The sequence below is a fragment of the Tigriopus californicus genome, chromosome 7 (genome assembly GCF_007210705.1).
Source record: "Tigriopus californicus strain San Diego chromosome 7, Tcal_SD_v2.1, whole genome shotgun sequence".
In the NCBI taxonomy this organism is placed as follows: Eukaryota; Metazoa; Arthropoda; class Copepoda; order Harpacticoida; family Harpacticidae; genus Tigriopus; species Tigriopus californicus.
Genome location: NC_081446.1, coordinates 8,268,236 through 8,285,746, shown reverse-complemented (window position 1 = coordinate 8,285,746; position 17,511 = coordinate 8,268,236). Strand labels below are relative to the sequence as shown.

General features: G+C 42.9%; 1 protein-coding gene across 1 annotated transcript in view; it reads left to right on the top strand.

Annotated features, from left to right (window-relative positions):
* Positions 1–8,073: 8,073 nt before the first annotated feature.
* The window catches only part of LOC131882965 (uncharacterized), a 35,883-nt gene continuing 26,445 nt past the window's right edge, over positions 8,074–17,511 (top strand). The window contains exon 1 of the mRNA XM_059230266.1: positions 8,074–8,630. Coding sequence (XP_059086249.1) covers positions 8,502–8,630 — 129 coding nt within the window. The 5' untranslated portion in view covers positions 8,074–8,501. The remainder of the gene's footprint in view (positions 8,631–17,511) is intronic.

Sequence of the window (17,511 nt, the reverse complement as noted above, 5' to 3'; positions counted from 1 at the left end):
GGTATAACAATTCCTAACATGGTTATCTTTACTTTTTTGCCTTTTGCTGGTTCAGTTCACTTTTAATTGGATCGTTCTGACAATTCCAAACAAGCTTGACAGGACCAGCTAGGTTGTTCTTTGTATTGGACATCGGAACTTTGCAAAAACGTCCATAAAGAGCCCAGTGGGAAAACGCATCTTTGGCGTACGCTAAGGGGTGGACAGGCATCTTGCCGTGGTTGTTGTGGTTGTTGTTGTTCTTCCATCGTTTTTTCCACAGCTTCTCAAATCCCTCGACACATGATGTCAGATCTCCAGCCTGAAGAACCATTGTAGCCTCAATGTAATCCAAGCATTCAGCCGGCTCGTAGAAAACATTCATGAGTATGCACTGCAGTTTGAAGGCAACATCGCTTAGCTGGTGAGTGAATGTAGGGCTCTACTTTGATTTTGAATACGTTGAAGAGTGCATTGAAGTGAGGCCGAAGATGAGATGCCGGTTAGTTAGCCATTGGGGGATGTACAGTGAGTAAGTCAGTGCAGAGACTGTGCTGGGGATGGATTCGTGTGGCCTGTACCTTTAGTATTGTATGTACATACATACGACGATACTACTCACTCAGTGTACGTCCATCTATGGGTCCCTTAGCTCTTCCTGATCGAATTCTAGAGCTCATTCTTTTGAGATCTTTAATTCGACGTGAAGGTCACGATCGAGAGGTCTGAATATGCTCTTGAATTCATAAGAGCATCCCTGCGAGTACTTGAGAGTGCTGCTATTCCCAGAAATACATGGAGAACAGTGCGAATGAGATTGACCAAACGAGGCATTTCGAGGGTTGTCCACTACGGGTTCTTAGAACTAAGCACATACAACACCAAAATGAGGGGGATTAATTCTATTGCTCGTTTTACGTAGGTTGTTGCTCCACAAGTAGATAAGCGTCGATTCGAATTTGACTGTTGAGAACAAAACACATCCTTCTGTATATTGAACGTTTGGTAAACATGAATAGGTTTAACTATCTATTCTTGATTTCAAATTCACGGTCATTTGAGGGTAGCTTTCATCCTTAAACATTGAAGAAGGATTGACGATTTTGACCATTGGTTTTGCGATGTACCCTCGATCCTTTATGATGGTTCCACTTCGGGTTTCATGGTTCAATTTATTCACTGACTCATTCTATTTTGGCCCAATATCAATGAGAACGATCTCGTTGCCCTGCAAGTTGCCTCAAGTCAACAAATTGAATGAACTTGATGGGCCTCTTTTTCTCGGCGTATCCAAATCCAATCAGTCAGTGTTACCTTCGTAAGGTAGGGATATCATGAACTTGAAATATGCAACTCGCTACAATAATGATGTATCACCTGGACGAACATCTACCAGAATATGGATCAGTGAAGGAGCATCTTTCAATCTAACCTCGCTGAGATGCATATTTAACTAGGTACTTGGATATGCCAACTGGGCCCACTGGGCCCGCACCGGCAAGTATTGAGGAAGCCGGGATGGCATCAAATGATCGCCAGAGGACCGGTTGCTCAATCCCTTGATTAATTATCCCCACTTGCATTATTTGCGTGATACAGCGATAAAACACAAGAGGTCCTGAGTCCTTAGTGTTTAGCTTAGTGAGGAGCTCCTAAAGAAGAAGAAGAAGAAGAAGAAGAAGAAGAAGAAGAAGAAGAAGAAGAATGTACTACATAGAGCTCAGTGCGTATACGGACCTATGTATGCACCATATTTAGAGTTTTGGTCTTTGGACGAGATGCAGCCAACTGGACAAGTTGTACGTTGACTGAGTTACGATATCATGTCATGAGAACAAATGAGTTTTCGGATAAATGCCAGGGATTTCTAAACTAAAACCAGTCGCAACCTGCTTTGGCCGTACAAATGTGGTATGTGGAAACGTAATGGTCGAACATAAATAAGTGGCTCTTGACGCAGACTGCCCCAAATATAATCCTTCAGCAACCTTGAGACTTTCGTAGCAATGGGAGAACATCTGACGTGAGTCTCGGCGAGAGCCTCAGGAGGGAAGACTCGAGAAAACCTCAAGTGATTTCAGATAATCCCGAATGTGTTTTAGGGAAGCTGTCATGATTGCGCCTCGTGGCCCACTCTCATCTCCACGGACTGGCGCAATTGGGCGTTGTCCACCTGCACAAACTTGCTTCCGGCAAGGGATGAACCTGAATTACGCTCCTTTCGTTCCCTTTTAAATTATATTCAAATGAACCCTGTGATTTCAGGAGGTCATCCGGGGCAGCCAATCATTGCTTGGTTGGTTGGCCAGGCAGAATCAACGTTCCAAATGGAAGAAATGGGATGTTGGAGCTCTCACGTTTAGGAGCGCATCCAATGGGAAAGAAGGAGGAGAGATCATGCAATATGGCGAAGGCTATTTGTGCATGCATTCATAGTTCTCATTCACATTCGCATTCTCATTTGACAAACTTCGACAGCTACGTAGCTCCTTTTCTTATGCGGAAGTCCATCCGAGGGATGTGTTTTCGCATCGTCTATTTGGCCTATGGTGCGTTTGGCTTTTCTTTTCTCGGACTTTGTGCGCTTATGTCGAATAACTTCTGGAAGACATTCCGCTGGATGACACAAAAACACAGGAACAACACCACCAACAACGACAATGATCATGAAAACCAGAAATACCAACCATACCTACGTTCTACATACGTAGAAAAGAAGCCCGGGTATAAATCTACGTAAAAAGTTTTTTCCCCTCCACTAAAGACAACTCAAGGGGTAACTAGAAGGCTGCAGACCTATTCTTTAATTAATCAAAGAATGTGTCCTGAAATGTTGTTTTCTCTCAAGGTTTCCCTCTTGACATTGTTTTCAATGTATTTCAAATCGAATATCTCTTTCAAGATTGGACCCCTACTCATTTGGTTAGCGTGTAAAGGTTCAGTATCGATCTGGGACTTTGAGCTACTCATCGATTGAGCAACTGATTGATCCTTGATTTACGAACATTTAAAAATCAAGCAAATCACCATCGGGGTTAGCTAATCATTGACCTAAGGCGTGTTTGCACAAAATGTATACTTTACAGCCATGTATATTTTTTTCTAAACGTTCTCGATGGTTCGGTCAATTTCACAATTTCTTTGCATTCTTGAGAGTACATATACGTATGTGAAGAGAAATCCAAGTTTACCATACTTGAACTGTCAAGCACTTGACTGGGCTGCCCATGTAACACGAGATTAAAACTGCGAAAAACATCCACCTTCAATGATGAGGAGTGGGTTGATTTCCCATGAATAATTTTTGGTCAAGGACTCGGAAGTAAGGCGGCAGGCAATTATCCAACATTCCCACCACGTCACCACGTCACCATTCTCATAGTTGTGATTGATATTATCGTTATCATGGAGGGACAAGGGGAGAAACTGAAAAAAAAAACATTTCTCATTTGGCGACTTTCCAGCTCCCCGACTTTCCTCCGGATCCAACTATGACACGGCCTGTATTTGATTACCACTGCTGGTTGGTCTACTGGCTACGTAGATTATTGGACTGCTTGCTATGCCCGCTACTATTCCTACCACATGCATGCGTAGTACTACATATATACACACACACATTATTCCGTTCGAAATTCCTTCTGGGTTTAATCAACTTTCTTAACGGGATTCACAAAACTTTCTCCACGCACAGATTCGAAGAGTTGCCTCAATCACACGAAGTTGGTGGTGGTGGTGGTGGTGGTGGTGATGGTGGGGGCGATGATGAAGCCAAAGAGCTCGTAGCCAAAGTACCGCCGAACGGCCTGAGGACCGTCTTCTTCTTCCTCTCCTTCTTCTTCTTCCTTGGTGTTTTCTGTTTTCTTCATCTTCCGACTTGTCGTGGTCAAGTCTACCTACTTACAACGCTTTCATCCTTGAGGGCCTCTTTTCTTGGAAAGGGACGACGAATAATTGGATGCTAGTCAGTGAGATCGCTCACTTATCTGTGCAAAATTTTCAATTTCGCTGGATTCGTTTCAAATCTCGTTTTAATTATAAACCGGAACGAAAACGGGTTGAAGGCTGCTCTTATGTTATTCAACGATGCGCAACCAATTATTCGGACAAGTTCGCCAAATTTGAAGTCCAAGTCAGGACTTGGTGGAGGTGACCAAGACCACAGTTGTGTGAGGCAAGCCTAACGAAGGTTGAGCGCTGAACTAGGATCGTCATCATTAAAGGAATACTACTTACTATCTTTGCAATCGTGAATTTTGCACCCACGACAAATTACGCATTTACGTTTGATGATGAGATGGGTCCACAATTTGGGAACAATATATGTATGTAGATACGAGATGAAATGGCTATTTCTCAAGAATCTACTATTAGATGGCATGGTCAAGTTGGCCCAATTAAGTTGCTTGATTTCGCTTCACCACTTTCGAGTTTGAAATTGATATTCTTCGTATGCGAGGTTCGGACAATTATTTGTTACGCATGCAACTTTCTTCAAGACTGATGGTGTTTCCTGTGCAAGCAATGGCGTCATCTACCAATCTCCGTGACCGCAGCCTTCTTTCAACCGTAGTTCTTGTGGTGACGGTGGTGCAACTGGATTGGCCAGTTTTAATTTTGTTTCACTAATGGATTTTTCTTCCATTCTAGATAGGACAGCACACGCTGACAAACTTTGCCCTCTTCGTTCACTATATCCTTTATCCTTGTTTAAGTGAGGGTATCCGCATTACGATTTTATGATGAACGAACGAAAACTAGACGGATATGATAGTATTTGAAAGGTTCGGTACCTTAACATAAATCATCGAGAGTTGACACCAAATTACCAAGGACAGGATCCAGGAAAGACACATCTTCGGTAGTTCATTATTCCCAACATATCCCTATCAAGTGGGACTGATAATGCGTTTTTGATTACACACCTCCAGTATGAATATGAATGTACGTACATTTTGCGTACAGTAGGGATGTGTTTTCTGTTCAGTCCAAAAATTGTGCATTTTGGCTGGGAACCAACTTATTCTAGACTACGATCAATGCACGTTCATTTGGATTATTCTGGTTCGTCTTAGTTGCCTTCAAATGGCGTTAATTTTGCGATATCGACCGATCCAACGCGTTCAGCATGGAGTCATGTACTCGGTACTTGTAAGACAGGTTAAGTCATTGAGATTGAGGGAAGAGAAGGCGAACGATGATACCCGGGGGGGGTTAAAGTGATTGCTATTTGTTGTCCTCTCATTTCCTGAAATCACTCAAATAATCATCATTCAAAACTTGCTGGTAAGGAGATTGCGTTTCTTGCCACAACTAACACACACACACATACACACGCATACCGTACACGAGGAGTACGGTGGTTCCAGTCAAAATGATCCAGCAATAACTAGGCTACAACACCCATCTCATTTCATTCATGTGAACAAACGGACGACAATCACAATCACCTTTGTCTCGAGCCTCGATGATGACCAATCAGATCTGACGGACAGGCTACATGTGCACTTTACGTGTTATGTTTGAACTCAAACATTGAAGCCTCCAATCTACGTATGGCCGGCTACTCAAGGGCTAGTCCACCTAATATTACGTAGCTTATGAGCGAGGTTCAACGACAGCGAGAGAACAATATGTACAGTGGCAGTGGCCAAGAGTCACAATTCACGAGCTCGATTAATTTGAACGGAAATGGCCTTTACGCATACACACGCCAACAATGATATACAGTACAGTAAGCTTCATGGGCACCGAACACTATCATCCCTCTGAGCCTCTTTGAAAATCGTATGTGGTTCCGTACGACGTATCTTAGGCTGCATTGTTCGCAATCCACCACCAACCAGTGACTGACTGAGTGAGTCCGCCAGGACCAACTTGGCCCGAATGTGACTTATGAGACTATTCGGGTCTTGGAATCTGATCCTCGAGATCCAATTAGGGCCATTTTGAAAGAAATAACTTTTCAAGGTTGTCGGCTCAAAGCTTAGTATGGTCATGGGACGACCTGCGATAAAAACGCTGAGGTCCAGTCTTTCAAACCTTATACCAACAAATCAAAAGACTGATTTGGTTTTATCTTCCATCACTTTTATGGGACAAATCAATCCCTCCCTCTAGTGATAGAATGTACTCAAATAACCCTAAGAATGATATGATTTCAATGCAAGGTTAACCTTCAAGGTAACGTAGCTTTGCTTACATAACATATAGAGGCGCAAGTAGATTTCAATTGTCCAAACTTGCTTCAGGGTGGTTGTCCCTTAAAAGTTAAAAGCGCTTGAAAGGCAAAAGTTCATTATCATCACACTTGCCCTCTGAAATAACATTTAGGGAAACATGAAAGGCGATTAAAAGTCATCTTATCGAATGTCTAATGTATTTTGACGATGTTGCAGGTATCATAGCTAGTAAAAGTTGCAATCAAATTAAACCAAACATAAAAAAGATGAGCTCCGAAACTCAGGAATTGACAAACCAATTGATAAACAAAAGTGAGGGCCTTGTTTTTTTTGGCATTATGTTGATTTGAAAAAGTATTTTGGTCCAAGGCTAGCTCATGTACAATTAGTATTAGATGAATTGCCAACAAATTTCAAATCATTGTTTCAGGTGTTGTATTTTTGGCCTCTTGCCAATTCGAGATTTCTTGTCAATTTGCAACCTGGTAGACGAGCACTAAGTTTTTAAAGGTGTATCTTTCCAATTCTACTCATAGGTTGATCACATTTGGTATTTTAAATTCATCCAATGTTACCACAAGCATTGTTCTTCGATGTAATCTAAGAAAGAAAGATTTTGACAATTTTAACCATATAGTTGAATAATCATCAAGCGTTAAAATCTCCAAAAAAAATGATTAACCATAACCAGTTTTTCCTTTTGATCTGGAACGACGATATCTATTTTCTCCGAGTGAAGTTGCCTTTTCTCCACCAACAAACATGGTCGAATCAATTTGACTTGACTCGCGAAGTTGAAACCTGTTGGACCAGATCAGGTGTTAAGGACGCATAGATCTCCTTGAATACGTTATGCAATATCCGATTTTTGCAATGTCTCAAAGTTGAATAAATCCTTCAGCAATGCCTTGAAATAAAGTCTGCTTTGTACAGCGATTTCATATGTTATTCAAACAGCTTATGCAGAATTTGCTCTAGCAGAGTATGTTGCAATGTTTATGGAAAATTTGAGTGTCTTTCGAATCTATGATGTGTCAACATGCCTTGGACAGTGCGATGTTCCAACCGTTTGAAGCTGTACTGTATACTATACAAAACTCTACAATTTCCTTCAGGCAAAAAATCAGATCAAAACGATATTGATATAGCCCAAGTATTCACGATTTTGAACCCCTTAGGGGACGATCGGGGAGACTCTTGTCGATGTCAAGTGCGGTGACTATGTTCAGACATCCGACAATTTGTATTCACATCCACAGTGCCTTCCTTCCATGTTCAAGCAGGCAATCACAAGGATATCGTTCTCTGGGCGCAAATACAGTAATTTATAGATCAATATTAGTCGTGGACCGACCCACCTTATTCCGCGCCCTATCTGTCATCCCTTGGACAGTCCAACGAAGTGCAGGTACAATGGTGCATGCCTAAGTAAATTCCGCACTACTTGGACGGACCGAGCCATGCTCTGATTTTTTGTCTTGAGGGGCTCCAAAACCATTGTCATCATCTATATCTCTGCTTCTCCAGCTTCCACGGTCCTTCCAGTGATGACGTCACTCCCCTACTCACCCACTCACCCACTGATGTTGGCCTCTCTCCGTGCGTGCACGATCTATCTACGTACGTACATAAGTACGTACGCATGCACTGCGTCAAAAGATTCCCTCTCTGGTTCCTCTCTGCTTTGAAAAGGGCGCTCGGCCCTCGGGCCTAAGTTTTGAGTCGGTGCGTCGTCCAACTCGATGGCTTCGATAGGGCCCATTCCACTACCGGCCTTCTTTCGCACCACCGCCAAACCGACCAAGCGACCGAGCATGTATATGGATGGATGGTTGGTTGGTTGGTTGGTTGGTTGGTTGGTTGGTTGGCTGGATAGATACCAGCGAGCGAGACATTTGAGTGTGAGTGCTCTGATTGAACCTTTGCGTCAGTTTGTGCTTACTCCTTGCCTTGTGAACAGGTTAGACTCGTTGGGAAACCCTTGAATTGAACAAAAGCATCCCTTGAAATCAATAACCTTTAGGGTTTCAAGTTTGAGATCGATCGATGTAAAAGGGCGACGATCAAAGTGGTTGTGAAATTTGTTGTTCATAATCATGTGAATTTTTAGATCATGATAGGCGGATCCATTAGTTGGCTTCACAAGGGTGGAGGGTGACTTTTTCATTTCATTTCTGATCCAAAGTGAGAAATATCGAGGAAGTGAATCAATCAGCGACATCCTCTCATCACCGCATTACCCAACCATACGAGTTTTTTCCCTTCTTCGCAATTGGTTTAAAGGTCCAGCCAAACTCTCAATAATTGACTCGTGGTTGGCTTTCTCCTCCCCTGGTTTCAATGAATTTATCGAAGATGGTATCTCGACGCAAGATTTTGTCTCGTTCTCGCGACGAGTTGCACTCACTCCACACATTTCAACAAGAAGATCAAGATGACATTTGGACCAGCAAAGATCAACTTTATCAGGTAGGAAAACAATGACCACCATTACAACCACACAACAGCAACAAATACTTGTAGTGGTACAACCACGTATGGTGCACAATGTGCACATGTAATGGAATGGATCAATTGACCAGGTTCGACTAAAGGCTTATCATCTCATTAGCAACAAACTCTAGACCTCTTTTCACATTTGACTGTGTGGAACAAATTCTTGCGTAAATGCCAGTGAGTAAATCAAGAATCAGCCCAGCACAAATATAATTGTCTAAGGAAAGAGTGAGTTTTAGTGAGTGAATGGGGGATGAAGGGCTGGGCATCCCAACTCCCAATCCCAAAGACGATGAACGATGGCTTTTTTACATGCAAATGACCATATGGTTTTTATTGGTCGACCATTGATTGTATTCGACAGACTTGATAATAACCAGTCCAAGCAACCAAGTCGATATACGTATTAGAGAGGAAACATTGAAAGTGGTTTGAACGCAAATATGGGTCTACTGGCCCCCTCCAAACTGGTCCCCAACCAATACAGAATCCAGGCATGGTTGGATTCCTCTCGACATGATTTCGCTTGTTTTGTATATGTTTCAAGGTTTCAAGAGAGAGGCCCTTAATGTCATTGCTGATCAAATCACGACTTGTCTAACCAGATTGGCAGCCAGTGTTCTGTTCAACTCGTATGGTCGTCGTTTTCTTTTACTTCTTCTTTTTCGTCGTCCTCCTCCTCCTCTTCATCATCATCATCCAGCCACTTTTGATGGAATGATCAATATCGCTGCAGGTCCTTCTCTATCCCTCAAAGATACAAGCTTTATCTATTGTGTGCCCGTCCCTATCCTTACAAATGAGACTCCATCCAAGCCAACGAGATGAAGGCAAACTGAAAAGTCGAAATTTTGGGCTTCTGGCAGGGTTTGTTTCCCACCGAGATTAACATGAAGATGGTCGTCGAGAAATATCGTGAGATGTAGATTTTGCTCCTCTTCAAATCTTCCGGCTCAAAAAAGAGCCCAATCCGCTTAGGATTTGAGTGGCTTAAAAGGTGATGAAAAGGGTTTTCTGAAATCTGCCAGCTTCTGCACATCTGCACATATTCCGCACGTAATCCCGTCCAAACATGATTGAACGGTCCTCAACATGAAGACAGTAATCCTTCGCTGTTAGTTCCATTTTGAATTTGTTATTTACAATATCTATGCTTGATTGACAGTGCACCCAGTCTCCTAGTCGGTTCTTCCTCTTCATTAAGAATGTGGTGGGACACTGAATCTGGTTCCTCTGGTTCCTTGGATCCAGTTTGACGAATCATCAATCTCCTCTCATCATTGTTTCATTGTCGCCTATGGATGTCACGCTGCTGTGCAAAATGACTGGAATCCCTCACTGCTCGTACGTACCTGGCAGTGTACCACCTATGTACAATATGTAGGAGGTACACTTGTAATAAACTTTTGTGTGTATGTGTGTGTTTGCACACAATTACCTACATATGAGAGCTACAAGGAAGCTGGAGGAGCACTTTAATCTCACCAGTGCTGACAAAACCAAGCCAACTCCCCGAGTACTGTAGAAGTAGCTCCAAAACGTGCTACATACTAAGTACAGTAGATACGTACAATGTACGTAAATACACTGACACTGACTGTCTGTACCGGTACTAAACTACCGAAGAAACCATTAGACATCCTGCCAACACTTCCTTTTGACAATGTGAACCACCTTCTTCCCATTTCTTCGTCCATCCTTACGTTCAGGATTTTGACGTCTTTTCGGCCAAACTTGAGCCAAATCTTATCTGATTTATGAATATCTCCGTTGCTATTTCTTGTCTCTGCCATTTTCAATTGGTTTGATGAGAGGTTAGCACGACATTGCCATTGCCATAAAACATCCCAGTTGTCATATTTACGAAAGACGGAAATGGCCATTTTCCAAATACCCGATTGTGAGCCTTTTTCTTTCTTGAAACGCGCCGTTCATAATCTTAATTTATGAGCTGAAAAATCAATGCTCACCTCCAGTCGGATCATTTTCATTTTCGTGTTTGATTTGTTCTTGAACGACCAAATGTCAACAGACACCGAGAAAAAATAAACAACCTTCATGAGAAAGAATGATGATTGTGGTCGCCCTATTTCCAAGGTGTTCATTGGATAGCAAGAAGTCAAATACATTGAAATCGTCTTTCCCTGAACTTGCTCGAACATGATGGTACCATCCCTGAATGGAATGGTGTGTATTCGTATTACCGAGTGCTACGATTCTTCCCAATCTTCGAGTGGTCGAGTGGACGAACACATTTGGGAATGCATCAGCTGGCCATGTGTTTTTAGGACTCACTCGAGAGATTTCCAGATTTCTTCTCAAACTAACCACAAGAACCTCGATCTGAAGATTTGCCTCCACTTGTGCGTGTGTGTGCGTGTGTGTGTGTCCACATACATGTATATAGTTGGAGTATGTGTATTTATATCGTGTTAGTGATCTTGAAAGGTGATCATTATTTTCTTCTGACGGCGGTCTTCTCAAACCCGGTCCTCTTGATTCATTCATTCCCTCATTCAATTGGAACCGAGGTGACTCAATCGGGAATTGAGTTGAACCGTTGGGAGTCCAGTCAGGTGACTGTCATTAAGTTTTCAAGAATTGCTTTGTCTTGAGAGCCAGAACGCTCAGGAAAAATGTCAATCTCCCCTAACGAATAGGCTTATTCTAAAAGGATAGCCGCTACCATTGATCCTTTCTCATAGATCTGAGACAAATTTTCACATATGAGTCAGATGAACAGGAAAGGAAGATGCCTACGAGACTCGTCCAATTTGTACACACGCATGTAAATATTGAACCCGGGGACTTTCTAATGTCCAGCCTATGCCTTTACTTATCCCGTGCATGCTGGCTTGCGTGCGTGTGGGTAAATATTCCGTTATTATTTCATAATATCTACGTGGTCGGCTCACTTTGAGCCTAAACAAACCTAGGCTGTGTGTATTCCCCTGTCCCCTGATCACGATGATCGCCTCACACCATTATCCCTCCCCTCTCTTCTCAGGTTTCCCCTTGTCCTTTGCCAATGAGGAAATTTTACGCAATGTTTTTTCATCACTGCAATTATTTTGCCTTTGGTTTCAAGTCAGTGCCTTTTCATGTCTCGCCTTCTGTATGTGTGTGTGTGTGTGTTTCTCTCTCTCTCGTTCTCTGTTTTTTAATGTCGAATCTCCCGTTCCATCAGAGGCCAAAAAGACCCGCCACTCAGAGTCAGGATTGGGTGCGGGTCCAGCTTCCAAGTTATACAATGTACAAGTATAAACGTACCGTACTGTAAATGGAATAAACGGTGGCGATGCAAATGAGAGGTGAAACTTTTTCATTGACTGTCACGCAGCCAGAGCGGCACGAAGGCACGACGGAACTATTTGAAAAATTACCATATTGTCTTTCACCTCGACGCCCCCTAACCTAAGCCGTGTCTTGGCTCATTTGAGCTCATCCTTGCCTTTATCTTCCTTGGACTTGGAATGCTGTTTATTTACTTCATACCTGTCGGTCGTACTTTGACATACCTGTTTTCAGCCCCTTGAGCCATCTTGGGGAGTTTTACTACTGAGTTCATCGGACAAAGTGTTATGGCAATAGGAAATCTGCTACGACCGTTTGGAAGGGCAGTGCAAATCCCAAACGACGCACCCATAACCATCTTGGTAGTTTTGAATTCAAGCGATCTTTGAATGGAAAATCGGACCAAAATTGCACTTGGATACCATTGTACGGTTATGAAAGACGACAGCACCACCCAAGCCTGTAAAGCCATGACCTGGCCATTAATATCCTACTACTATATTTATGAGCCTAGTCAAAGCGGCAATCCATGAGTAACTTCGGGGACTGAACAACCTCACAAATGGTTGGTTACCTTTATTGCACAGAAATGGTAAAGCCCGCCGTTTCAAGCACTAACACCCTCCCCCCCCCNCCGTCCTCGTTCTCAAAATCGTATGGCAGAAGAAAGCTAACAGAGCTAGCTTATCTGGGCGGCTGATCTCCGGTACATGGGGGCTTTTACCTATAGGCATAGATAGCCTTGTTTGGTGGAAAAAAAAAGATTGAGGCCCAATCTTAGGAGGATTTGGAAAATTGCTCTCAACTGAAACAAAAGCCGCTTAACCGTTCCATTTGTAACTTAACTTGGGTTGCTTAATATATTTCATTTTAGCATGAATGCGTCCTAAATTTGCCACTATGAACATTAGTCAACTCAGAGTTTATCAGATAAGTTTGCCAAACTAGCATTAAGCCAATCAGGTTAAAAAATCATAGCGCTTGATAAAGGATCGTTATCCAATGTAAATATCCTAGCTCCGCTAGTTAGGCCCATGCGTTCAATTGTATGTTGAAGCATCCAAAGTTGTTTGAAGCAACAACACGTCGAAATAAGAAAAGACGAGCTGTCGTTGCTCTGCAGATGTGTTTCACATTGTTGCCATAGCTTATGAAAACTGAAAACTCAATCGAAATCGAAATCACCATCACCATTTACTGATTCATTCATTGATTCATTCATCCCACGAAATGGTACCAGAACTCGCTCACTCACTCACACACTCACTCACTCAGCCTCCATCCATCCATCCATCCATCCATCCATCCATCCATCCATCCATCCATCCATCCATCCATCCATCCATCCATCCATCCATATATCCATCCTGCTTTAGAGTAGAAGCTGGAGAGAATGCAAGTAAAAGTAAAAGAACAGTTCCTGGTCATACTTTTGTGCGTCAATCCATGGATCCCGTTGTGATAAAACACAAAAAGGAAAACGCTCGTACGTACGCTACTCGTCTGCACTGTACAGTACGCTAAACTACGTACACAAGTAAGCACTGTAGTAAAGGAAAACGAAAATGAAAACGAAACACGACCATTGAATGCGCGATCTCTGCTTTCGCTAGGTGCGAGAGAAAATTCCCTGTTAAGAAAGTGAAAACACGATTCCATTAGCAGTTGTCACTGTCGTTCTGTTTGATCCATGCGGTATTCTTGAACATGCTCAGGCTCGATCACATGGTTGAATCATGAAATTGGGTCCCAATCCCGGAGCTGAAGTCCTATTCCGTCTGGTGTTCTTGGGTAACCCGAATCAAACGATGTCTAGGTACAACAGATTGTCAAATTACAGAACACCAAAGTACTCGACTCAATCTTGAAGCTGCGCCTACGTACTAGCAGGGCTGCTCATTTGAAAGACTATCAGCCTAAGTACGACATTCTATAGAAAGTGCTGGACTGGTTGCACTTGCTTCGAACCCATGTGACGAGGTTCGCCAACCAGACGTCGCCCACCGAGATGACGGAGGATGACGAGGATGCCCAAAATTATTGGTCAAGAATCCGACGATTTCTCGAGCATTTCCAAAGTCTTGGGCACTACCTAGTATAGTACATACTATGCTACTATACCATTAGTTTCAGTGTGCATGCCAATCTGTTGTTTGAAGAGTCAACCAGGCGTCTTTCGAATCGTCTCTGATGACATTTTTGGCACTCACTTCCATGCTACGTGGAAATTCGTTAAGCAGTAGGCTCGCACCACGTCGCCAGAGGGACAAGTAAAGTGTTGAGGGAATGCCAGTGGTTTTCTTCCAATTGGCATGAGAAGAAAATCGGCTCACTTAACCGCTTGAACGGGTCATGTCGTCCCTCCAACATGAGCCTCCAGCCGCTTAAGCCGACATATTCCTCACAGGAGGGGGACTTGACTCAGTCGTTGGCATGTATTCACTGTACATGTACATTTTATCTCATTGGCGACCTGCCTGCCAGTAAAAGTCAAGTAGCAGCAACAGCAGCAGCAGACACCCCAGGATTGGACAGTTTGAGGCATGAATATGTTTCCCATGCTCATCATTTTCTCTGTCCACCTTTATTCTCGATGGTTCTCTGCTTAATGGATGAGTCTCGTCCGATGAACGGTCACCTCGGTTGGCTTTTTGAGGCATGGCACTCGTACACAGGTGTTTCAGGTATATCTTGCAAATACGTAGAAGATGGAAGCGTCCATCCCTCTTAGTTTTGGCATGGGTCTCTGGCCTCTGAAGCAATCATAAGTACGTTGTACCTATACGCTTGCTCTATGTTCATATTGTAGCATGTTCTACATGTACTGTACAAGAAGAGAAGGTTCACATCATGAGACGAGAGAAGGAAAGGCACCCATAAAATAGACATTATGGAGTCGACTGGCGGAGAATGGAAAGTTGATTTCTTTACCACTCAGATGTCCAGTCTTTGTATTTACCAATGGGCCATTCATTTGAGCTTCCTGGGGTCATCTCGGAAAGTTTCCTAGTTCATTTCAGGTTGTGTACCGTGATCATTAGGCAAATACGCTGTCTCGGCAGTTTGCACTCGTGCCAATCAGGACAGAGTTGCCTTGCTCACGAGCACATATCTACTACATATCTCATTCTTAGTTTTCTTTACCCATTCTAAAAAAGGTCCATTGAGCCTCTTGAAGTTTCACCACCACTATTCAAGAGGACATTCGAAAGTGGATGAGAATGGTGATGATGAGGTGTAGTAGTGTAATCTTGAATCTTGACAAGGCCGCCGCAAACAATGCTTTTTTTAGAGCTCGGACAATGCGGGGGACAAGAAGAAAAAGAAGAAGAAAACGTCAGGCCAACCACTCGTGGCATTTGGCATTCTCCTCCACCCACATTCAAAATGATGAATTTCGCCCGGGTGGATTCGAGGGCGAAGAGGCCTGAATCTGCCTTTTTGAGTCTCATGTCTGGCTGGATATCGATAGCATCAAAATTGTTTCGAGTTTCATCCGTGTTCAAATTGGAGTGACTAAATGTCAACCGAGATGGATCGAAACAGTTTTCGCAATGCCAAAACCTGGCTGGGTTGTTAGAAAGTGTATTATTTGAGTGTGATCGGGTGGAGGACAGGACGAACGTGGTGATCCAGTGATCCGTTATGAAAAGCTTCTTTCCTCACCAAATATACCATTGCCATTGTCTAAAGTCGAAGGAGTGTTGGGTACATTTGCCATTGATGGTTGACTTCATTCGTGGCCCAATCATGCAGCACCATGAGCAATATCGATCTTTGGAACGCGACCCAAACGAACTTTGAACAATACAAACTCATTCTTACGCTTTCAAAGCAGTTCATTTCGATTTTGCTTCGTTTTTCGTTCAGGTTCTAATGACATTAACGAGGAATGCCGATTGCGGTTAAAATAAAGTCCTTGCACGCAACTGGACTGGGTCCAATTTGGAAAACATACCGTCATACGGTCGGTCAATTATCCATCAGCTTGGCCAAACGGATTCAATGAGGAATTGGAATTCCGGCTCCAATCCATTTTACAACGTGGGGGTATTCAACCCTTATGCATATGTACGAGTACTACTGACTCGTGGTACAGTCACAATTGACATTGACCTCAAATTCACCGCACGTTCAAGTCATTTGGAACTTGCGTACGTGCGTGCGTGCGTACAAGTGTTCGTGTGTTTACTGTGTTTAGTAGGTACGCGTATGTACGAGGATGTCGAGTATGCAGACCGTGCAGTTTTATTTATGCGTTGTTGCCAAATCTATCAACAATTAACTAGACTTGAGACGGAACAAAAATCAACAAACAGGTACTTTCTTCTCCGTCTCCATTCAATGGGGACATGATCAACTGAAATGGAATTGACTAATTCGGAATTGGACAGAGTTTTCAGAGGAATGATTTAGCGCTATCATTCGTGGCAAAAATGGTCAAGACGTTCTTCAATATATCCTAAATGACCTCGTCTGAGGCTTCACGTAGGACCAGTAAATGAATCGTGCCTCTACGTGTAGCTCGTCAGATTTATCAGTTTATTGGTTTGATTTTTGATAGATTTTCCGCCTCTTGGAGAAATCCATCGGGTCTAGTCTAGCTGTAGGGGTCTAACGTGACATTGGTCATGTCTATCACTTGGCTATTGCCTCATTACCCCATGCCAACTACAATAACATTGCGTGTCAACCTGGTCCCAGTGCCGTTGTCAAATTTCTACTGGGTTTACGTACACAGTAAAGATTTACTACGTACATACGGTCGCTCAGGACATGCGTTGACGTCTCTCTTGCCTTGGTTCAAGAAGGTCTTCGGAAGAGGCTGGCTTGATGGCAACATATCCAATTTAAATTGGCCTTGATTTTTTACAATTAGTCCGCATTAAGGAGCTACTTTTTTATGGAGGCAGACATTGCCACCAAAATTGGTTTTCCCTCAGGAAGGATTCTGGTGTTATTACCAAGTGCATTCAAATCATCTGAAGGTGCTTTTGTAAAACTGTTGTTGGCTAGGTGAAGAGAAAGGACACACATGTTGCTCGCCAATTTTTTGCCAATTGCCCCTGTCTTATTTGACATGTGTATGATGGGAGGGAGTCCAGCTACGTGAATTAAATTATTGCATCTTAGCTCATCAACCTTGAGAGTGAGGGACAAAATTGAGCATCAAAACTCAACCTGACGGAGAGGAAACCGAAATTGGCCCTCCAATTATTAATCATTTTCTTCCATCTTCTTGAACCGAAGACAATGGCTCAATTTTTTTTTTCGGAATGCGAAAGACGATTAACTCTTGCTTACGAAAAATAGAGTAGAAAGTGCCTTTAGGACACAAAATACACCTTGTTCTTCTTACAAGTTATAATTCTATTTGCACTTTGACCCGTTCACAAAAGGATTTGTAGACTCTTTGTCCAATCAGGGTTTGATTTGTGAGGTTGTGAACGAAATGCTTGTGTGTAGTTATTCTAAGGAAAAAGGAGCCAGCCTATCAGACATTGGAATGAAAATTGCAGACACCAAATCACATTGATCATCCAATGTGTCAGATGCAGAG